Consider the following 23,359-nt stretch of genomic DNA (forward strand, 5'->3'; position numbering starts at 1 on the left):
AGAAGGAAACGAAACTTACAACCTTCAACACTCTGATAAGATCAGGATATCAGTTTACAGGTTTCATGCTGCCCAGTTCTTTTTTTCCATTGCAAATTACTCTCTCATGTTCATATATGACATGTTACAACCATATCTCTGTTTAAGGTCTCTTTGGTGATGCAACATTACTTAAAGAGGTAATGTAAAAGCACTATTCAACTAGTGATGCAAATGATTAACAAAGAAAAAGAAGAAATTGAAAGCAAAACTTAGTCTTAAGTTATGTTTTAAATAAACATTACACACCCTAATGTTTCACTCTAGTAAAAAGGAGGTACAAAGCGAAACTTGAATATGATTAAGCCACGCCTTTCTAACATGTACAAACCTTTTCCCTCCTTTTTTGACAAATGTATTATACTCCACACCTTACTGTTCATATAAACAGGGAAGAGTTTCTTTGCAAATAATCTGGCAGAATTTCACTCGACACTTGTTGCAGTTAGTTGAATCATTGAAAATTTCTCATTCTGGGATGGTTTTACAAGCTTGTTGCTGTATTTTATTTTTGTTTCATGGTGACCTTTTTGATATAACTCTGTTTGCCTTCATCATCTTCAGTAACAGGTAAGACTCTTCCTTTTGAAGTTTTAATTTTGATTTTAAACTATATGAGTCAAACTATATATATATATATATATATATATATATATATATATATATATATATATATATATATATATATATATATATATATTTCATATTAAGGTAGATTTGCTGATTCAGACATTATGGTTTCTCTTCCAGTTTCTTGTTTTGGTGATGGATGACTTTGTTTGCATGATATTGATTGAGTGGGGCCTGGAGGACTGGATAGAAACATTTAGAGGTTAAGTATATTTACTTTATTGTCATGAGGAAATGCAAGACCTGTTTATTGCAAAGCAAGTTAGACAAGTCAAGTTACTCAGTCAAATTAATTACAGATAAACATATTGATACATAAATGTGGCATTTAAAGCCCTGGTTTTTCCTGCCAGCACTATCCATATACTCCTGGGCATACAAATTGTGTCTAGTGTCAAATGGGGGGGTCAGTACAAAACATAAAAAAAGGGTAACTGAAAAATATTCTGCATAACCTTTGCCATTACACTTTTGAAGCAAGTCAAGCCATGTTTGCCTTTCCTACTGTACTTGAGCACTTAAAACTGACCACAAATATTTGTTTGGTTATTTTATGCTTGTTCTTGCACTAACCTCCTAAAATGTTCACTCCAATTCAAATAGATGTTTTACTTGCTCCATAAAGGAGCATAAACATAGAAATCGCTTGTTTTGATTCCATTTCCCTTACAATCATTGCTCACTGACTACCGTTTAAAACATTCCTGCAAAGATTACTATAACAATTTTTCAATTTCCCAAATTTACTGTTAACAAAGCACCTTTTCATTACAGATCAAGGCATTGATAAGGAAAATCTGTTCTTCCTTGAGGATCAAGACATCGAAAAATTGATCTCCAAAGTGGGACCAAGAGCAAATTTCAGAAATAGATTGAAGGTGTTGAAGGTAATTTCCTGCGACACACTTGTGTGTTTTAGCCACACCATTTGTAGATATATGGGAGTGCAGCTAAGTTTTTGCTAAAACTTTGGTGTTGCTTATACGTAAATGAAACAAAATATCTCATTAAAAGTCACAACACAGGTCATCTTTTTATTTACTCTTAAATTTGCCAATTAGATAAATCTGCTTTTCAACAGGAAGAACAAAACAGAAATCCAGACTTAAAGCCTTCCCCTATACAAGTAAGAAAAATATTTGATTGCTCGTCACAAAATCAAACACAATTTTTTACAGTGTGCTAAAATTCTTACATTAATGTTTTGTCCGGAATGTTTTTTACACTACTTTATTGAGATGAAGCAAGAACAGAAAAACACGACTGGTCAGGCTGAGGTAAGTTTTTAAAATAATTTAGCTGTCAGTGGCTAAGTTTCATTCATGTATGTTAGATGGGTTGTTTTTTTTTATTAATTTTCAAATAAGTAACCTTTCATCAGGTTCTTAATCAAATATACCCTCCAGGGTCTCTGCACGTTACAGCAGATAAAGGAATCTTATTTATTCTTCAGGGTCTCTGCACGTTACAGCAGATAAAGGAATCTTATTTATTCTTCAGGGTCTCTGCACGTTACAGCAGATAAAGGAATCTTATTTATTCTTCCCTGGCTCCCTAAACTAATTATTAAGATTACTACAATGTGGATGAGGCAACCGTATGTTTCCTATCCTTAGGAATGAATGTTTTAAAGCCTTAAACCCTGTGTTATAAAGGATTTGATGAATGATCCTCTTTCGAGAAAGAAAGATTTTTCATCAGTATTATCTGCTCTGATTTTGCTTTCATTATTGCTGCTTTAAAAGAGACTTTTCTCAAACAGCAATCAAGTTTACTTTTTAACAAGTTATTTTAATGTGGACACCCTCTATGCTTTTACCTCTGATCCTGATTTTTTATTTTTTTTAGTTTCTTTGCTTTTTCTCTGTGGTTGCCATTTCACTATGAAAATAAAAAAGATCAGCTGACTCATTTTTAATACACATTAACATTCAGCTGTGAACTATAGAGGGAAGTTGAGTGCTGGTGTGAGGGTACATGTTTTTATAAATCTAAATTTGTTTTGGTGTACACCATTTTTGTTTTTTTGGCTTACATACACTTTTAGTATGGATCCTACGCAATGTTGTATAAGTCAGACCCCAGGGGTCCGTTCTTCGTACGTTGCTTAAAACATACGAGATCAAATGACACATCCAAGATGATTTCATCTGGCTAATCATGATCCGGCTAATTGGGTTCTTCGAACACACCTGTTGTTTATGATTAGTATGGCTGGATTGAGTTATCTGAGATAACTGCGCGTTCATGTGTCACTTTAAAAGGGGAAAGGTGTCTATAGTAGAAACAATGATCCGCAACGCTGCTATTGGCTGTTCAGCATGAACAAAGAACGCCCTCAGTTTTTCTCCCAAGCAGAACAAGAGCTTTTAATGGAAGGTTATGCCAAATTTGTCAAGAATCAAGGACAGACGGACCCAGTATTCAGCCAAAAACAAGCGAGGTACGTGGAATAACCAGGTTTTAATAAACAGAACTGGTTAGTGCAGGAACAGACAGTCTCAATAGTCAAAACGGGAATCCAAAAACCGGTACACAGGGAGGCAGTCCAAAAACGGGCAGGAAAATCAGAAACAGGTATCAGGCTGGCTCAGAACTCCAAAGGCTAATTGGGTCAGGTCTACAGGCAAACAGAGTACGGGGAAAGCTGGACAAGACTCACCAATAGGCATGGAAAACAATGATCTGGCCGAGTGCAGGAGACAGAGGAGTGGAGTGAGCAGGTGAACAGAGTGAAACTAATTACCAGAATGGGTGGAGCTGATCAGGGGGGAAAAAAAGTGTCTGGTGCAGACTTAAGCCTGCTCCCGAGCAGGCTTAAGCTTGCGCACATGTTTCTATGACAACAAGTGCAGGATGTCTTTCGAAGAACCAAACGATCCAAGATCATGCCAAATCGTAAACAATCAAATCCAGCTAACTGAGTTAGCGACGTACGAAGAACGGGCCCCTGATTGGTAGTATATAGCACTCTCTGCTCTGCACATTATCAGTCTGGGACTTCTCCCATTGCATTTGTTGGGGAAAGGACAGACATTCAGCAGAGCTCTCTGAGCTGATGGGGTGAACCAACACCTAGTGCCTGCCTACTAATGGTTGTTTTAGCAGATCACTGCAGGCATCATGCTGTGTTTTGCAGCACACGCCAGGGATCATAGGAAACCACAGAAATCTCGCCAAGGCACTTCTTGTTCTTATAAAATAATTTCTGACAAAACAGATGTGATAGCAGCAGGTACACATACGTCCTCCTGCGCTGCCATGCTTATTTTGTTTCGTCTGTGGGTTCGGCAGCTCTTGCTTTCGTTGCTGCGCTATGTCCCACAATACTGCAACATGATTGGCCTGAACTGTTTTGGTATGGTTACAAGCGGCTGAAGCGGAGGCGATACAAGATGGATTGTTGTGTGTTTGCGAACGCAAAAATACCACGTGAATTCAGCTTGCACGCAAGGTCATCACAGAGGCTTCCTGTTGATATACCTCTGATGGTGTGTGTACATATAAACAAGAAAGAATGAGACTGCCACCCACATTGATAAAGAAACAGCATTTAAGGAAGCTGATGTGAAAGGGTTCTCACAAAACAACGAGCTGACGTTATTTGTTTATGAAATTCTTTAAAGAATTTGTATATGCAGCAATATCAACTATATGAAATGGTTACTACAGTGATGTCATGGTACCTTCAAGACTTAGGATGGCTTATGGGATTCTTTACAATTTATTTGAGAGGTTCTTAAGTATAATTGTGTGTCACCAGCGCAAGCATTAACAGCACAGCGGTTTTGAATGCTTATGATGAAGTCGATCTATGATCAAAGTCTGATATGAAGTAAAAGTGAACCTGACAGGAATCATCAGGTAGTTTGGCTGCAATTCATCACTTTACCAAATGTGTCGCCAATTTCTCCCATCTCCAAAATGAGCATACACCTGATTCAGAGTTACCTTGAGGACCGTATATTTACCCATCAAGTTTTTTTTTTAATTCCAACTATTGTGTGGAAAGTGACATATACAAGTTTAAGGCTCCATTTCGTGCATACACAAGCTTTATAAATGAGGTCCCAGGGGTCTCATTTATTAAGCTTGCATACATCACTTTCCATTTAAAGACTGATCTATAAAGAAAAACTTGATCTCAGAATGTGTGGTCCCTTACACAGACTCTCACCCATGCGTACGCTCGCTTTGGAGACGGGGGAAGTTGGCAACACAGATGGTAAAGTGGTGAATTACAGCTACACTGCATCATAATTCCTCTCAGACTTTCAATTTCACTCTGTATCAGAATTTAATCATAGATTGATTTCATCATAAGCATTCAAAACCGCAGTGTTATTCATGCATATACTGGTGAGCCAAATTAAAGCCATCATCCCATGCTTCAACTCCATAGGCCTTTTCTCAATCTTCTATGAAAGATTTTTGAGGGATTGTAAGTAAACTATCTCTATTTCTGATGTCCTGCCACCAAGAATATAAAAAAAACAAAATTGAAAGATTTTTTATTGTCAACGCGTGTTACTGTCGGGAAGTTAGCTTTTTACCTCTGCGGATAAGAGTACATATGAAAGACAAACAGGCAATGAACAAGGGTTACAGTTTTTTTCCCCCACATATTAGCGTGCACAGGAAGCTTTAACAGATGTAAAAAAAAAAAAAAAAAAAATCCTCTTCATGCAAGATCTGCTTTTTTTTGTTGGTGTAATAGCAAAAACCAAACAAAAAAGGAATGCTATTATGTGCTCCAGTGCTCCACATTAACACTCTTACCTAAGGGCTTAGGAAGTATGAAACTTTTACAAACACTGGGATAAGAGAACGTTATGTCTCAATATTGACTATGATCAAAAAAGCTACATTTTACAGCATTACAAAAGTTTTGAAAGATTTTTTGCATCATATATTGTGGAGAAAGTGAAATAAACATTTTCATTCTCAGGTACTGCCATCCACGAGTGATAGCGGTGAGAAAGAAGTTTCTTATATCTTTATATATTTTGCTTGTTACAAAAACAAATTCTAGTTGACAACCCATTTGAACACTTTTTCTTTTTTATTTACAAAGATTTAAAAACAGGAAAGAGGAAGCTGGATGAGGAGGAGTCCAACAAAGGGCAGCGACCACCAAAAAGGCATTGCACAAATATGACAAAATCTTTTCCAGGTAATTTTTTATTTTTTTTTAAAGTGATCATAAGCTGATAATTTCAAACATAAAACTTACAATTAAACAAATAAAAGGACAGTAAAAGGAATTAGCAGAGACACAGATCTCGACAGCAAAATACATTTTCTTGTTAAAAAGCTTAGCCTCGTGAGACCATCCTGATCTCGCGAGCTTTCAAGGTTTCACTCGCAGATCAGTCTGGCTACCCTCCGTTAAAGAAAATTTGGAGCCGTTCACCAAACGAACGTCCAATCAGCGTTGGCTTTGAGGCGGCTTGAGGTGTGACGCAACGAGAAGCGCGACAGTTCAGTCTAAAGAACATGGCGGCTTCAGCCGATGAAACTAGCGTTAGCGTGGCTATCGAGCAAGTTTTATCGTAATTACAGAATATTTCTTTGCTGAGCTAACGAGCCTTTACCTGCAGCAGCAAGAGTATCTTGGCTTGTGGTTGTGTTTTCGTCGTCACTCGTAACAGAGCGACGACGAAGCATGTTGACGAGTACGTCATATGCTTCGTTGATCTGATTGGTTTATTTGGCCCGTCTATCACCAACATAGGCCAATCAGCACACACAGGCTCAGTAGTCTCGTGTGCATCGCGAGAGTCGGTCTTGCTTTATGGCGAGAACTGCTACACGCCCCCAGTGAAAGGCATGCTCGTTGCTAGATTTGTGCAGTTATTATGGCGGAACCAGCGAGAAAACAGCGAAATCCCATGTCGGAGCATGCAAGAAAGAGGAAAATGGCTCTGGACAGAGAGAAGAGTCCTACACGGGTGAACATCGGGCAAGCTTTTTCAGAATGGCGATAACTAAAAGAAAAAGAAGGCTGCAAGGCTGACGCGGACCTCGCGTTTCTGCTGATGCGATTGTAGGGTTTCCCTCACACTACCGCCTGGCTAACATTCCAAAAAAAAAAAAAAAAAACTAACTCCATATGCGCAAAGCTTGTCTCCCCCCCGCTCTGCCGGTCGCGGAAAGCTTGTCTCCCCCACCCCCGCTCCGCTCATCTGGTAAGCAAATTCCTAGGAGAAACACTGCATTGGAATGGTTTCTCTCTCTCTGTGTGCATGTTCATACTTTCACTGTGTTAGTAGACATGGTGATTCGTTGCGTTCGCCTGTCTGCTAAGCTCAAAACAACCGCGCCTGGCTTGACGGAGAAACCAGGAGAACAGCTGAGCATATTTACGACAGTGCACTTTTCCTTTCGCCCTCTGGGGGGAGCCTCGCTGGAAAATCAACCCCGGTTGCATAGTATACCTTTAAATAGAAAGGGATCATTGGCTCCAGATGATCACTCGCAAAATTCAATGTTAAAATACTCCAACCATACATGAAAAAAATATAATACATGTTGGCAGGGTTTGGGGTATCAGAATTTATGATGTATTTGCTGTCAAAGCTAATTTCTTTGCTACAGAAAATGTTTCATTATTGAAAAGTCTTGGCTGGCTGGTAGAATATATTCAACTTTATGTATTACTATTGTGTGAGAGCCAGCATCAATGTCCTGGGACTCATAATCCTTCTCAGCTTTCCCTTATAGTTCATGCCAAATTTCCCTTTCCTCTTGTTATTTTGCTAACAGAAATAAGGATACTGTCTGAGGTGAAAAATGTAATGACACATGTTCTTGATAAACTGCGCAGCCAAGACAACACAAAGTTTACTGCTTTCCTGAGGTGAGTACCTACATTTTATGTCTTCATGCATAATTGTTACAGTAAAATCGGAAAAATTCAGTTTTAGTTTTGTATAAAAGTATCAAAGACACTTTCTTTAATTGTAGATGGTCAAACTTGTAAGAATTAGGGGGTAACTGATTTGCAGCACTCAAGAATCATTTACATCAAAGATGTGTATTGGTGCATAGATAGCATCTGATTTTGTTCCTTCCAAGTAAATATTCAAAAGATTTGCAGATTTTCTATTTATTTCTTTATTTTTAAAAACACAGCCTTAAGTGATATATTTATCCAGGAAATAATCTCTGGGAGGAATAATAGGTCATTTACATAAGAATGATTCAAGCATCCATTGCTGCGAAATGAAACAATTGCTAAAATATTGATTCATTTAAATGTATATGTGTGGACAGTATCTCAGTGGGTGATCCATTATTTTGTAATATTCTTATCTTATGGACATGGATTTTTTTGTATTGCAAATAACTATTAGAATAATTGTATTAGATGCCTTACTGTTTGCTGTGGTTTAGACTAAGTAATTTTTCAAGACTCACCTGTAATTCTCAGCACATTGATTGAATATAAATTATTATCATTGTTTCACATAATGAAAAAAAACGTTTTGCAGCTCTCGTTGGGTGATGTGAATATCACACACACACACACACACACACACACACATACATATATATATATATATATATATATATATATATATATATATATATATATATATATATATATATATATATATATATATATATATATACACACCACATACCTTGTGGAACGTTCTGCCAATAAGGCGTCTACAAGGGGAAAGGGTGATTGATTTGATCTCTGTTTTTAATTTGTTGGTCTTGTTTTTAAAGATCTGGGGCCTCATTCATAAGGATTGCTTACACACGCCTGTGCAAATTCTCAGTTATCCGAGTCATTGCAACAGCAAATAGGCTTAAATCAGAGGCAACTGGACTTTTGCTCAGTTCTTTCTGAAAAGGTTTCGACACCTATCCAGGAGTCTTCGTCAATTCTGGTGGCTCACACTTGAGCAACTTGCAGTTGGTGCACGGCTGTGTTTTCAAGGACATGGAAGCCTATGATCCAAGGTGCATTCTAAGTCAGAAGCAAATCAATGACCCACCCGTCACTGTCCTTGGTCAGTAGAAGCTATTGCTTGGTGTGAGTGGAGTACTTGGGCACCTGAATCATGACGAGACTGCTGATGCAATCTCTTTAGGGTTTACCGCAGTTTTGGAGATCCAAAGAGACTGCATCAGCAGTCTCGTGATGATTCAACATTTTAGTACAACATCCTCTATAAGGTCGTAAATGACCTCATAGAGGATGTTATACATTTTCGTGTGTAACTTTTGGTCCATAAAAGCTATCAACTTACTTTTTTGCATCCAAAACGGGAGATCTTAGCCTTTCTGCTGATACCATTGTTACAGTTGTTTCTCTCTCTTACCGGTGTGTCAAGCGGGTGATCTCAGGTTCCAATGCTAGCATGTGTCTTGATGATGCAACGCAATGTTCTCCAATCAGCGCAGAATGTGCTACCTAAAGTATTATTACTCTAAGTAGCACATTATATTATATTATTAACATTGATTGTTACATTTAAAAAGTGAATAAATTAACACTTGTTTTATTGTATAATAGGAAAAAGATCAGAGACCTGGAGACAGATAAGAGAGAACTGGTTGGAGTTTTTGGTAAAACTGGAGCTGGAAAGACCTCTTTGATAAATGCTGTCATTGAAGAGACGACACTTTTGCCTTCTGGAGATGTTAATGCATGCACTTCAGTCATGATTAAAGTGGAGGCCAACATGTCCAACACAAACTATGAGGCACACATTGAATTTATCACAAAAGAGGTAAAATAACTGAAAATATTCACTCCTGTTCCCATTAACTGAAAAATCAGTTTATCATGCTACTTAATAAACCTAATAATACTTTTTTTACATTTAGGAGTGGAAGGATGAGCTGTGGTCAATAAATCAGTATGATGAGGAAACTGCAGAGCAAAAAAAACATGATGATGATGATGATTATCAAGATGTTGCTGAAAAGCTGTCTGCATTTTATGGAGAAGAATGGAAACAGAAATCCTGTGAACAGCTCATGGACACCAGATACTTCAGGGAAATACCAGAATTTCTTCAATCCACAAGGAAGATACTGTCATGCGAAACAGTAAGAAGGAAATGGAGTATATGTAGCTATGTTGAAATTATAATTATGGAAGACCATGGACCTTCTGTAAAAAAGAGTGTGCAGCTTTCATACTAAAGGGTGGCGGGAGGGAGAAATCTTGAAACGTACGGGCACACAAAAAAATGTCAAATGTACGACACCATGTGTAGACGTGTCACTGCATGGGTTGCCTTGATAAATGGTGGAAGCGTGGAAGTAGACACACCTAGGGCAGCCTTGTCTTTCCCCCTAATTATATATGTAAATTAGTAAAAATACCTGGAAGGCATCCAGCACGTGTCCAAATAACCCTGACAACTGTGCTGTAAGGCAGTCACAGGCTGTATCTGAAAATATTTTTTGGACAAGGACTCTTGAGCTAAAGTGGAAGTGTGTCTGTGTTTACCATAAGTGCCGTCCAAATAGTGCAGTGAGTAGAGATGCAGGTACGAAAATGAGCCTGTATGCTTCCTCTCATAGTCCCTTTAGCATAGGAACATCGTAAGGTTCTTTTCCAGTGCTAAGCAGCTATAAGGAATACCAAATCCTTTAATTGACAGCCCATTTCACATAATTTAACAAAAATAGTGGGAGAGAAGAGAGTGTGCACTTTTAAGTAGCATCATCTCCCCCTAACCCTTTCACATATATGGATAAGAGGCCTCTGGCCATCTCTGTCTTTGTTTTCTACAATAAATAAGATTCGATAGATAGTGATAGTGTTACAGTGTAATGACAAATTTTTAAATCAAAGGAAGCAATAAAATAGCTAGCTGTGATGTGATGAAATATAATTGTGAAATCATACTGTCCACTGATTGACAATCAGTTTCACTGCTGTTGTGCAGATAGAATAGACAATAGGTGAAAACTAGAGGTAATTAGCAAGACACCCCCAATAAAGGAGAGGCTCTGCAGGTGGTGACCACAGACCACTTCTCAGTTCCTCTGCTTTCTGGCTGATGTTTAGGTCATTCGTGAATGCTGCCGATGCTTTCACTCTAGTGGTAAAATGAGATGGTGTCTACAACCCACACAATTGGCTCAGATAGTGCAGTTCATCCAGCATGGCACATCAATGAGAGCAATGTAGTGTCCAGAGCATGGAGAGCCTACCAGGAGACAGGCCAGTACATCAGGGGATGTGGAGGAGGCCATAGGAGGGCAGCAACTCTGCAGCAGGACTGCTATCTCTGCCCTTGTGCAAGGAGGAACAGCAGGGACACTGCCAGAGCCCTGCAAAATAACCTCCAACAGGTCACAAATGTGCATGTGTCTGCTGAAACGAGCAGAAACACACTCTATGAGGGCCTGGGGTGGGGGTTATGCTTACAGCACAATACCGTGTAGGACGTTTGCCATTTGCTAGAGAACACTAAGGATGGCAAATTCGCCACTGCCGCCCTGTGCTCTTCACAGATGAAAGCAGGTTCATACTGAGCACATGTGACAGACATGACTGAGTCTCAAGAAGCAGTGGAAAGCATTCTGCTGCCTGCAGCATCCTCCAGCATGACCAGTTTGGCAGTGGGGGGAGTCATGGTGTGGGTTGGCATTTATTTGGGGGGCCACATGTGTGTTTGCTAAAAGGTAGTCTGACTGCCATTAGGTACAGAGATGAGATCCTCAGTGTATCGGTAATTCCTGCAAGACGAAGACATTGATGCTATGGACTACCCGCCTGGTCCCCAGACCCGAATCTGAACATTTAGGCCCAAAAATATTTGGACAATGACACAAGTTTTGTTATTTTTGCTGTGAATGAAAATTATTTAGGATTTAGTATATTTATATATTAGGCTTAAAGTGCAGACTCTCAGCTGTAATTTGACAGTATTCACATCCAAAAGGTTTAGGAATTACAGCTCTTTAGTTCATAGCCGCCTCTTTTTCAATATATATATAGGCAAATGGACTTGTTACTGTTAGAACTAGAAAGTATATATAAGTTGATGCGACTTAATTTTTTGTAGTTCTTTTTTGGAAGCCTCTAAGCCCAGATTGGATTCACATCATCATGTGTGTTCCATCGTGTAATGACGTTTGAGTTATAAGCTGTCTGAAATTGACACAGCGGTACAAAGCTCCTTTCCTACATCGTTACATTTCTACAGAGATCATTTGGAACTCTTTTTAGTATCTTTGCCCTTACATAACATCAAACTTGGTTTTGTGAAAGCATATTAAACACATAACAAGCAGTTAACAATCACTTTTGATTCAAAAATAAAATACTGTTTTTCCATTTTTTTTGCAGGCAAAGCAGTTATCGACTAGAATGATTAAATACACAAGAACTGATTCAAACCAAGGGACATGTAATGGCATAAAGAGGTGGTATTGGCCACTTGTGAAGTGTGTAACTGTCAGGGTGCCACATAACAGCTTTCTCCAGCACGTCACTCTTGTGGACTTACCTGGAAATGGAGACCGTAACAAGAGCAGAGATGCCATGTGGAAAGGGGTAGTTTATTCAAATATGATAAAAACAATAACATGTCATCTGAATCAGACGCTTAATCATCAATGTGTCTGTATCTGTCTCTTACAGATTGTTGGACAATGTTCCACCGTGTGGATTGTGACTGAAATCAACCGAGCAGCAGCAGACAAAGAATCCTGGGAGATTTTGAAAAGCATCAGTAGCCTCATTGGAAATGGTGGCGAGTGCAGTTCTATTCATCTTATCTGCACAAAGTCTGACATGATTGAAGAGTCAACTGATCAGTAAGTGAACTGAGGCACTAAAACATACAGATACATTAAATATTTTGATTATATTAAAAATTATGTTTAAAAAGTTTGACAGGAGTTTTATGCTCACAAATCTTAATAGGGCCATTAAAGTGCTATGACATCAATGTATAAACCATTTCTATTGTCGATATTGGTACATATGTAAAATCTCCAAGGAAACTTCATTACAAAAAATAAAATTAGCTTGTTGTTTTGTCAGGTCAAATGACCCTCCTCAGTAAAACGGTTGGGTGTGGTAATGATATGCAGCTCTACAAAGTTGACTTCACTCTGATTGGCTACAACCAGTCAAGCACCACCCCCCCACCATCACTTTCCCTTTCCATCCTCACCTCCCTTATTGGCACAACAATCAATCACAAATCTATTATTATGGCTGGTGTCTGTGTTGCAGGTTGTTGGACAGACGAGTTCAAGCTGACCAAACCTAGTAACGCCATTAAAAAAAAAAGTAATTTCAAAATCCATTTGTTAGAAAACCCCGACTTGAATTCCCACACAGGAAACAGTCTTCAGTAAAGTCCCCATAAATTAACTTCAGCCACTTTTCTTTGTTTCTCTCATCCCTTGGGAGTAAGTGGAAACTTCCATTGTTTTTTTTGTTTTTTGTTGTTTTTTTACCCTCAGACATATCAGCTCCCCTTTTTAGTGACCGCTGTGAAGTTAGTTTGAGGTTGAATATTCAATATTTACGCTCCACGCCATCTGGCTCCTGTTCAAGGCGTCTGCTTTCCACCTCTCAAGACATGCTAGCGAGGCTCACAGCCGGGTGTTTCAGCTGCAGGGAGGAGGGGAGTGAAGTGGAAAGGGAGGAAGGCTGTTTACTTGATGGTGTGCTCTGATTGGGAAATATTAATTAGGTGGAAAGACAACCTTTGTAATCTGACCATTTTTGAGCAAAGCAACAAAGCTAGCTACCCCTGAGCAGGTCCTTCGGTGTTCACCTTTGACATTCACATGGTTGTGCATCAGTGCACAACAGATCATATTATACCAACAAAACCTCAGAAAATATTATTTGTTGTCCTGGCCCCTTTTAAAACTCTACACAAGCAAGTCAGAAGCAGAATATGTTTGTAAACTTGTCCAAATATTGGCAAAAATTACAAATGATGCCACAGGCAGTTTTCAATCAAGATGACGGATAGCAGAAACTAAGGCGCCTCATTGAGTTATAAATTGAGACATGCTGCTATGAAAATTGTGATTCATAGGAAGGAGTCTATACACTGACCCATACACTGACCAGTGGTGTGATTTTAAATAAACTTATGCCATTGACCAACCTAAACCTTCAGGAAAAAGGTTCTTAAAACTACTTTGCTTTAAAGAATAAACCAAAAAGTTTAACTCTTTCAAGAGGCAATGCTTGCAGAAAATGCTCTACTGTAACTGCTGCTAAAATCAAACTATAACAAAATATGGTGCATAGTATGATTTCATTATACCAGCAATGTCCCTCCTTTTACACTGTATGCTTTGGATATTCTTTTCACTATACCTATTACATTTTTGACTCGTGAGTAAACATGATTTGTGATGGCTCAGGACGTTCTAGGGAAGCAACAATATTGAGTAGCAACAGCTCTCAACCATATATATTTCTTTTCTTTCAGCTCAGCGGATGTCCAGTCATTAATCCTCGGAAGAAACATGAAAGCAAAAGAAGCAGTGAGAAAAGAATACAACAAGCTAAACAAGATTAAGGTTAGCTTTGAATGATCAGCAGTACAACTAACATGACTATAAAAACTCAATATAAAATAAATAGAAACAAAATCTGTTTGATATTCGTAGAAACACTTCGGGGGTGACTGCTTCCAGGTGTTCACAGTGAGCTCCAAGGAGTATCTAAAACCTAAGTTTCTGAGTCTACAAAATACTGGTACGTTATATTCCCAGTTTATCTGAATACCTTGTTGCTGAAAAAGAATCTTTCAGCAATCTGGCTGCAAAACTGTTGCGGGAAAAAGCAAATAAGGTTTTTACTTTTACAGAAATTCCCAAACTTCAAGATGTTTTGCAAAAGCTCAATGACCGTCACTCTGAGACATTGAACTATGTTTCTGGAGCTCGTGGGATTCTATCTTTGATTCAAGGAGCCAACTTCACAAAAATTGTAAGATTTTAAAGAAAAAATGTTCTGTTTAGTTGCATGCAGGTCTTTAAACAGAATATTTATGAAATTAATCGAAGCAAGGCACATTTTAAATTTGAGCCCTAAAAGGTGTTTGCTTTAAAAGTAGCTTAACTACTGATGTACTGCATCTAATCTACTTTTACTTTTAAAATTTCTTAGAAGAAATCTCTCTGCACATTGTTCTCCCTTTGTCTTTCTATGCGTGTCTATTGGAAATTGCTGCAAATCATTCTGCTGACTTTCTAAAATCAAACAGCAAGTCAGAAAAAGATGCTACATATTCACTTCTTCACAGACTGATATCCATCTCCCCTGTTGCTTTAATTTCTACCATTAGCTTGAGAACTTTCAGTTGAGATGTCTGTATGATCTTTGGGGCTCTCTACAGCATCAGGGCAGGAACACTATTTGTTTCCCTACTATAAAAAGCCAGTCAACTCTGACTTTTAAATCTTCAGTAATCTTAGTAGTCATTTTCTGTATGCTGTCAAGTGATTCTTATTATTCTTTATTATTTATTAAGTCAATTGTTGTGCAGTATCATAAAAAGTATTGAAACAATATTCCATAAACAGACAGTTAGTAGGTTTTACTGCATGACAAGGCTTTATTAACAAGGTGTTTGCTTTTCTTTTTAGCCTGGCAAAAACAAAGATGTATGCAAAGAGCTTGAGAGAAACATGGCCCTTCATCTTCTCCCAGTTGAAAAAGCTATGGGAGACACCTGGCGAGTTTTTGAAAAATGCCTTTCTGAAGGAGTGGAAAAGTCCAAAAGAGAATGTGAAAAAATGTTGCGTAACTTCTTATTTCCTCGGGTAAGCTGCTTTGCAGTGAACATTGAGTTAATCAAAATCCACTGTTGAATGCGTTTAAAATAGTTCTTTATTTTTAAGGGAAAGAGTGGTAGAGGATTTGACAAAACGTTAAAGAGTGTTGTCAAAAAAGGTGGAGTCCACAAACCCAAAAAGAGAAAAGAAATAGACCTCAACAGGAAACTCACTTCATTCCTGACTGACAGCATTGATGAGGAATTCAGGAAGACCTTCCCGTAAGAAAGTTATAAGCATATAAAATACTTTCCAACTTTGGTAAACATGTAATTTTTTTAAAACAATAGAAATGTTAGTTTATTATAATATATAATAATAATAATAATAATAATATTATTAATAATAATAATAATAATAATAATAATAATAATAATGAAAACATACCACTTTTCAATGACCTCAGCATATCCAAATGTTTCAGAAATGAACGAAAAGGTGGTCCATTTAATGGTACCCTTAACAAATTTTCACTTGGCACTGAAAATCTGAAGCAGAAGTACAAAGATGTGCAACTGCAGCTGAGATTTCTTAAGACCGAGGTAAAAAAATTAAGCACAATAATTTATGACAGATTTTAATAAAAACAATAGATTTTCTTTGGTTTTCTTGGATTGTAAATTAAGCTGTAGTGGTGATATGTTCTGTGTTCCTCTTAGGAGGACAAAATTAAGGTGAAACTGAACGCAAGGATTAGAGACCAAAAGAAGATCATTTACAACAGTCTGACACAGACAACTGAGGAACTCATGGAAGAGTGCTACAAGAGTGAGAAATAATAATATCACGTTAAATCTAAACTCAAACAAGACATCTTTATAATCAATCTCTAATCATCTGCTTTGCAGCGGCAGCAGGGTTCTCCGGTCCTGGTATGCTGGAAAAAATGAGAGAAACACTAACAAAACATGTCCATGAAACAAAGGACACCATGTTTGTGAAGGCTAAAGATGTCATGATGAACCACCTCCTGAGCTTAAGGGTTTGTCCTTAGATTGATACTGAAACAGCATTTATGTTGCTTTATCGGAAAAAAATAAGAGCTGTACTTAATGTCACAGTCATTTCAGAAAGCACCACAATTACTGCCAAAGACTATAAATACTAGAAATGTATATATTTTGCAACTTTATTTCAAAGTATTAATGATGCCTTGCACTTTGATAAGGTTCCAAGGATCTTCAGAGGAAAAACAGGCCCACAGAATCGCAGATACTTCACCATGCTTAATAGTAGCTATGAGAGGCTTTATTTTGCACAGTCATCCTTTCTTTTACTACAATTGAACCTGGAGCGTTTGTTGCCTGAAAAACACAAGCTACATCTGGCAAAATTACATGGTTTAGCAAACTCCTTACACTATGGTTTGTGGTGGAAGGACAGAAAATACTTTTTCCCAGCATGGCTTTCAAAAGAGAAAAAATATAGATAGCCTATAATAATTTTTAAGCTTGGGACCACAAATTGCCACTCATGGCTACAGCTCTCTAAAAGTGAGCTTTAAAGCTAAGAGTGGTGGTCAGATAAATCCACTTCCAGTCATGTTTCTGCCTACTTTTTTTTGTCTAACTGCAGATATGCCCATTTCTAGCCAAGAGGCTATTTTCTTGCAGTATTTATCTCACTTTGACACATATATCCCTTACTCCAATTGCATAACGGCACATGCTCTTGTGTTTCCCATTTAGCTCAGGGAAAAAACAAAATTGGCCATGACCTATTTATTCCCCAGTGAAACAGGAAGTCACTGTTTTATATTTTTTAACCAAAAAGTATAAAAAAGGGAATCCTGTTTCTGTTTATTCACAAGCATGTCAGATAAGACTAGCACTTGTGAATTTTTGTCAAATTTACAGTGTGAGTTAATTGTATTGCACCAGAAATGTCTAAAAAAAATTTATTTAAACATGTATGAGTGATTGCAGAAGGTGCTGAATGTGTAAATTAATTTGTCTTGAATTCAATTTTCAGCTTTTATCCAATAATGATGGTTTAATTGCTAAATTAGGTGGAAATCCTGGAAACAGTGATGGACACTTTAAAAACATCCATTGACCACTCCCTCAGGACTGACAGCTGCTCAGTTCTAGGTAACGCAAGACTCACTAGTGTTTAAACGAGAGACATTTATTAAAAACTACCACTGATCATAAAATGCTTTTTTAGACGTATCAACAGAGCTTGCGACGGTGCAGAACTTCTACAATGATCTGGTAAACAGCTCACATTAGGAAAGCTCATGAAAAGGGTAAAGCATCAAGAATTTAACTTTCAGACATGAAAATACATTTATATTTGCTTTGACCAACAGTCTATGCTTTAATTATCACTGTTTTTCAAACCAACAGCTTCCCTGAAGAAGACACGAAAAATGGTCACCATGATAAATACTGAACAAGCTTTGATTCATGATTGTAAAACTAATTTACTACTATTTTTATATCCTTCTGGTCTGTGACCCATTTTGTGTGAAATAAAAGTTTGTATAGTAGTCTTGATAGTTATTGCAAAACACTTTATTTTTTTAGCTTTGATTATTTTGTAATTGAATTTTGCTTGTTAGACACAAAAGACCCCAAAAGTACCCTGGTTGAACTAAACCATAGTTTTGTATTAGAAGCCAGAATTCTACCATTGTGTAATGAAAATATTAGAGATGATTTTAGCTGTTAATGTTGTTTTTATTTGTACTTGTTTGTTGTTGGTGGTAAAGGCTGAAATAAATAAAACAACCTCTTGGAATAAAGGAGTTTTTTTTTTCCACCTTACTGCAGTTTTATTTATTCAGCTGAACTGTAGAAAATAAAGCATAAAACTGTGTCAGCAAGAGGAAAATAGGTTGCACTCCAGATACCTTCTTGAATCCATTGTTTATATGAAAATCATTAATAAAAAATAAAAAAACAGGAATGGAGCAGGATAGACGTGACCAGACGCTCTCCGGGACATGCGTCCCATGCTCCTTATAAGAAATTCTTACTTTCATAAAATCAGCGATATTTCTCTTGGTAATTAAGGAAAGTAATAAGAGAGTTGTTGTTTTTTCAGCTACACTGAACAACAGTAAAAATCCACTATATAAACTCCATCTGTTTGAGATTAATACCACTCTTAATGCAAGTCTTTTTAGCAGCATTGTAGAATACAGGGGGGCTACAGATCATATTTGACAAAAAATAGGTGTTTATGCAATACACTGCTCAATATAAAATGTCAACAATGGTTTAGAATAAAGTTTTGAACGTAAAGCAAACCAAACAGGACTAATATTACCAGTTTGAAATCTTTTTCAGTTCTTTTCATGCTAATGTGGGAATGCTAGACCTTATCCTCCAGCTTTATCCTGCTGTAGCTGAATTTCAGTTCTGCATCCTTCAAGAAAGCATGAATATCCTTTTCCAAAGGCCCTTTATTATACAAAGCAGAGACCCGGGGTGAAAAAACTGAGAGATGAATTAGAAACCCAAAAACATCATATCAAAAAGGAGAACTCAACACAGAAAAAAAAAATCTAATTAAGGCATTAGATAGAGTAAAGGCACATAAAAAAACAGACAATTTGTTTTTCTGCGTGCTCAACAGGCAACATGTTTCTTCATGACATGAGTCTTCCTCTCCATGACATCAGAAACCAGCAAAGAAGACTGGAACACTTTAAGCTGGAACCAGGTGTCTTAACTGTGGATGAAATGGCAATTGCACTAGGCATAGAGGTGCATCCAGAAACGGGGATGCTTTTTGGATGTGACATTGCCAAGACATTGACAAGAGCAGCAACATGTGTGTCATGTTTTAACTTTTTTGGTCATTTTACTTTGAACATGTCTGGATTTTCCTGCCAGCTTGTTACCTCTCAACCACTGTCCAATCAGCTCACTCTCCCTCCAGCCACCACCCTACTCTAGATCCTCTCCACCTGTTGCCAGTAATTAGATTCAACTCTAGTGACCTGTTCACCAGCCTACTTATACCTGCCTCAGCCAGCCAGAACTTCTCTCTTCATTGTCTTGTCTTATTCCAGTTTTGATGTGCCCTGTCTCTACCAGATCCTGTGTGCCCTGCCAGCTGGACTTTTCATTTAAAGTTACCTGTGTCTACGTGCTGCAGTTCTGCCTATTTCCGCGTGAGTCCAAGCCGCTTGCTCTGCCTGTTCTGGTGGTTTCCCGGTCTACATCGCTTGATGTGGTCTCTACCTGCATCATCTGGTCCCCTGCTCATCCCTGCCTGCCTACACCTGCTGCCATTACCCATCTAGTCAAGGATCTGCTCATCTATCTTACCCGCCACTATTCATCCCTCTTAATAAACCTTTTAAACGTATCTCTGTGTCTGGCTGAATATCGGGTTTATCAGCCCGATCCTTGACAACGTGCTAGTTTTTATGTTGGCAGGAAGAACAACATGATGGAAGTAAGTGTTGGCTTACCATTTCAGTGGCAATTCCATGAATTGGGCAAATTACAAGACATTCATCTAGAAATAATACATAGAGAGAGCAGCTTCCATTGTGGTATCACCACTGGCATGAACACTTCAAATCTCATTATGTGGCGGGCTTTTGTAGTGAGCCACAACAAAATGTATATCCAACACCCTGCAAGATCAAATAAAAGGCTGGAAAAATATTGACAAAAAGTCGAACCATCACATGAAGTCTTCAGTCTGGTCTAAACTTTTCTAAACCAGCCTTCAGCAAGCTCTCAAATGCCACAGACACTCGAGAGAGAGAGAGAGGGAGAGAGAGAGAGAGAGAGAGAGAGAGAGAGAGAGAGAGAGAGAGAGAGAGAGAGAGAGAGAGAGAGAGAGAGGAAGTCTGTTAGAAAGTAGGCTTCCTTTCATGTCGGGATGTGCAAAGAAAAATAACCAGCTTTATAAAAATGCTGAAATAATATAAAAAAATGCATTTCCTGTCATGTAGTACCAATTTTGTGAAGGTTATAGGGTTAAAGTGTTGTTCAAACATCTTGATTCAACTCTTATTTTGGAGGACCAAAAATAATATCTTGGTATTTTGGTGATGCTGTGTAACATGTTTCAGCAGGTAATTAATGTCAGCCTTGTATGTTTAACTTAAAAATATTAAATACTCATTTTCATGGTCACCGTTTTCTTTAACGATAATATCCCCATTTGTGCTGCCGCCTCTGAGGGATTGTCTGCAAAAGATATCTATAAATCAAACTAAATTAACTGTGAATCTAACACAGCAAAAGCATAACTTCTCATTATTTCATATTGAAGGCAGTGATTCACACATCAGCAATACAAATTAATATATAGCCTCAAGCACACTAATATTAAGGAGGTATATATACTGCTTGTGTATAATATTAAAAACATTAAGTAAAATTGACCTTTTCTTCTATCCAAATTGGAAGGTGGTCGACTCCTGCTAGTGGTATGGAGCACTTCTGCTACGTGGACCTTGTTTGGAGCTTTCCCTAACCTGCAGTGGTTTGTGCTACTCGCTGCATTTTGCCATATAAAAGATAACTTTAGGTCTTCATCTGACTATTTTTTCAGTTCATTTTATTTAAACCAATGGAACTTTGCTTATTGCTCCTTTAAGTTTACATGAGTGTAACACAAACTAACATTGTTTCCTCCTTTTTCATCATACAGTCAAATTCCTTTTTTTGTTCTCATGTAGTTGCTCATGGTATTTGCCCATATCTTGTTGCTGCCTGTTCTGTTGACAAAACATTCTCCTAATCTCAGTCATGTGACATGCCACACCTTACTGCTTCTCTGTTACGCATTCAGTCACTAGTCATCTTTGCACATGAACTGACTCACTTTCAGCTGACTCTTTCCACATAGCTTGTTAGCGCTCATATACTGCTTTTGCCTTGCTTACCATCAGCTTGTGTTGTCAGTTCTCTTCTTCTTGACTGAACAATTTTGGTAAGTTTTTCAAAGAATCTGATTATAAGAAAAGAAAATTCTTACTACATTTTTTTTTATTACTACTACTACTACTACTGAGATGTGAGTTATCACATTTTTAACCGTAAGATATTTCCAGAGTCTGAGCAATAAGATTGAGCTGTAACAACTAATACCAACATTATGCTTTATTTTTCAGTTTCATTTCCTATTCATGGATAACTTTGTTTGTATAAAACTCGATCAACTGGGCCTAGGTGAGTTGATTTAACAATTTAAAAAGTAAGGTTTTAAAACAGTATTTTTAACATTTGAGTGTGGATTTATACACCTCACAGTGCGACATTGATTTTACCACAGTGCCACATAAAAGCAGTTGTACTTATTTTAATGTTGTTATGGTACATTCTGATTGCAGCCTCAACTCTTTTTGGGTATCTGTGAGCTTGGCATACTGTTTTTGTGATATTTTCTATTGTTCTCTATAGGTCCTCTCAAGCTTAGCCAGGCACAATGAACAGTGCCAGTAGACACAAATTTTGATGTATTTCCAAAGATGTTTGATTGTTTTTGTGTAGTCAGTTCAGAGCCTACAGAGCCTACAGCAGTTACTGTGTTATTGTCTCAGAATAAGTAATTAAGGTTTTAATTACAGATGAAAACAGTGACACAGACTATGTGTATTGCCTCGAGGAAAAAAATTGTGATATACGGACTCCAAAAGCTGAAGTAAGAGAATTCAGGACGAGTCCAGGGCTGTTCAAGGTAATGATCTGTAAACTCACTCTACCTGCCTTATAAATATCATGTGTCTTCATTACATTCGAATAAACCCATATATATATATATATATATATATATATATATATATGAGTTTGTGTTTGACAAAAACTCTTGATTTCTTTTTTTCTAGTACTCCAGTCTCTCCGAGTCCGAAAGGAGAAACAGCAGAGTCATTAGAGAGCGAAAAAGAATTCCCTGCTCATCGTCACCTTATCCACAGACAAAACCCAAGCTCACTGTTCACAATAATGTACCATCCATTAGTACTATCCGCATGTCTTTTGGGTTGCTAAACATACGCTCTCTAAACAAGAAGACTTCCCTTGTCTACAGACTCATGCAGGAAAAATCTTTTGACTTCTTTTGCCTGACTGAAACCTGGCAGCAGGAGGATGATATTTCACAGCTCAAGAAGGCTGTACCACCTGAATTTTTATACACCTGTAAACCACGGCCTTTAAGAAGGGGTGGTGGTGTTGCAATCCTCTACAACAGTAACAAATGGTTAGTGTCTCCTGTCAATGTCTCCACGTACAACTCCTTTGAATCTGAAATACTACAAATCCATGGACATTTCCCCGTTATTTTAGCTACTCTCTATCGGCCACCCAAACCCAGTAAGAATTTTGTAGATGATTTTTCTTCTCTTTTAAAGACCTTGCTCTCTTTATCCCCTAATATAGTCATACTGGGTGATTTCAATATTCACATGGACAAAATCAGCGAGAGTATGACGAGGGAGCTATTGTCTGTTTTAAACAGTTTTGGACTAAAGCAACATGTTGACTTTTCCACACATCGTAAAGGACACATCCTGGACCTTGTATGCTGCTCTGCTGTGTCTCCTTCAAATCTTAATGCATCACATCTAGATATCTCTGATCATAAACTCATTTCATTTAATGTCTGTTTGCCACAACACTAAACCTTGTTAACCCATGTTTTCTTAAATGTGAACTGTACTAATCCAGCTGCTCTGTCTGACAAAATAAAAGCGCTTCACTTTATAGACAACTCAGTGTAAAGTTTTATTTTCACATTTCCAGTTGTAGCATTTCGTGCCTATGATATGAATAAGCTGGTTGCCCATATGTATCAGGTGGTCTTTGCTTTAGAAAAATGTTATCCGGAGAGTAATTGCGTAATGGTAATGGTAATGGTAATGAAAAGTATGGAACTGCCAAGAGTTTTTTTTTTTTTTTTTTTTTTACAATGAATTAAGTAGTAT

General features: G+C 37.7%; 1 protein-coding gene and 1 long non-coding RNA gene across 6 annotated transcripts; both read left to right on the plus strand.

The window, feature by feature from the left end:
• Nucleotides 1-415: 415 nt before the first annotated feature.
• Nucleotides 416-18,204, plus strand: LOC105918264 (nuclear GTPase SLIP-GC). 3 transcript variants are annotated; one of them, XM_036148631.1, is made up of 23 exons: nt 416-609; nt 790-871; nt 1,444-1,556; nt 1,751-1,795; nt 1,908-1,946; nt 5,618-5,642; nt 5,744-5,842; nt 7,435-7,528; nt 9,200-9,416; nt 9,514-9,738; nt 11,996-12,202; nt 12,290-12,465; nt 14,112-14,202; nt 14,293-14,380; nt 14,493-14,614; nt 15,274-15,450; nt 15,529-15,683; nt 15,887-16,004; nt 16,122-16,230; nt 16,311-16,444; nt 17,471-17,552; nt 17,629-17,710; nt 17,811-18,204. In XM_036148631.1, exons 2-22 carry the CDS (start codon nt 805-807, stop codon nt 17,691-17,693), a joined length of 2,448 nt encoding a protein of 815 aa, XP_036004524.1. In that variant the 5' UTR covers nt 416-609; nt 790-804; the 3' UTR covers nt 17,694-17,710; nt 17,811-18,204. The 3 variants fall into 3 exon arrangements, 2 of the variants coding, with proteins under 2 accessions (XP_036004524.1, XP_036004525.1); XM_036148632.1 differs by having other exon boundaries at nt 1,914-1,946; XR_004933031.1 differs by lacking the exons at nt 15,887-16,004; nt 16,122-16,230; nt 16,311-16,444; nt 17,811-18,204.
• A 1,077-nt stretch (nt 18,205-19,281) lies between these two features.
• Nucleotides 19,282-23,145, plus strand: LOC105918266. 3 transcript variants are annotated; one of them, XR_004933069.1, is made up of 4 exons: nt 19,282-19,585; nt 21,548-21,605; nt 22,004-22,113; nt 22,262-23,145. It is a non-coding gene; the product is annotated as an uncharacterized LOC105918266 (long non-coding RNA). The 3 variants fall into 3 exon arrangements; XR_004933068.1 differs by lacking the exon at nt 19,282-19,585 and adding an exon at nt 20,847-20,916; XR_004933067.1 differs by lacking the exon at nt 19,282-19,585 and adding an exon at nt 20,952-21,366.
• Nucleotides 23,146-23,359: the final 214 nt, after the last annotated feature.

Source organism: Fundulus heteroclitus, chromosome 16 (assembly GCF_011125445.2).
Source record: "Fundulus heteroclitus isolate FHET01 chromosome 16, MU-UCD_Fhet_4.1, whole genome shotgun sequence".
Classification (NCBI taxonomy): Eukaryota; Metazoa; Chordata; class Actinopteri; order Cyprinodontiformes; family Fundulidae; genus Fundulus; species Fundulus heteroclitus.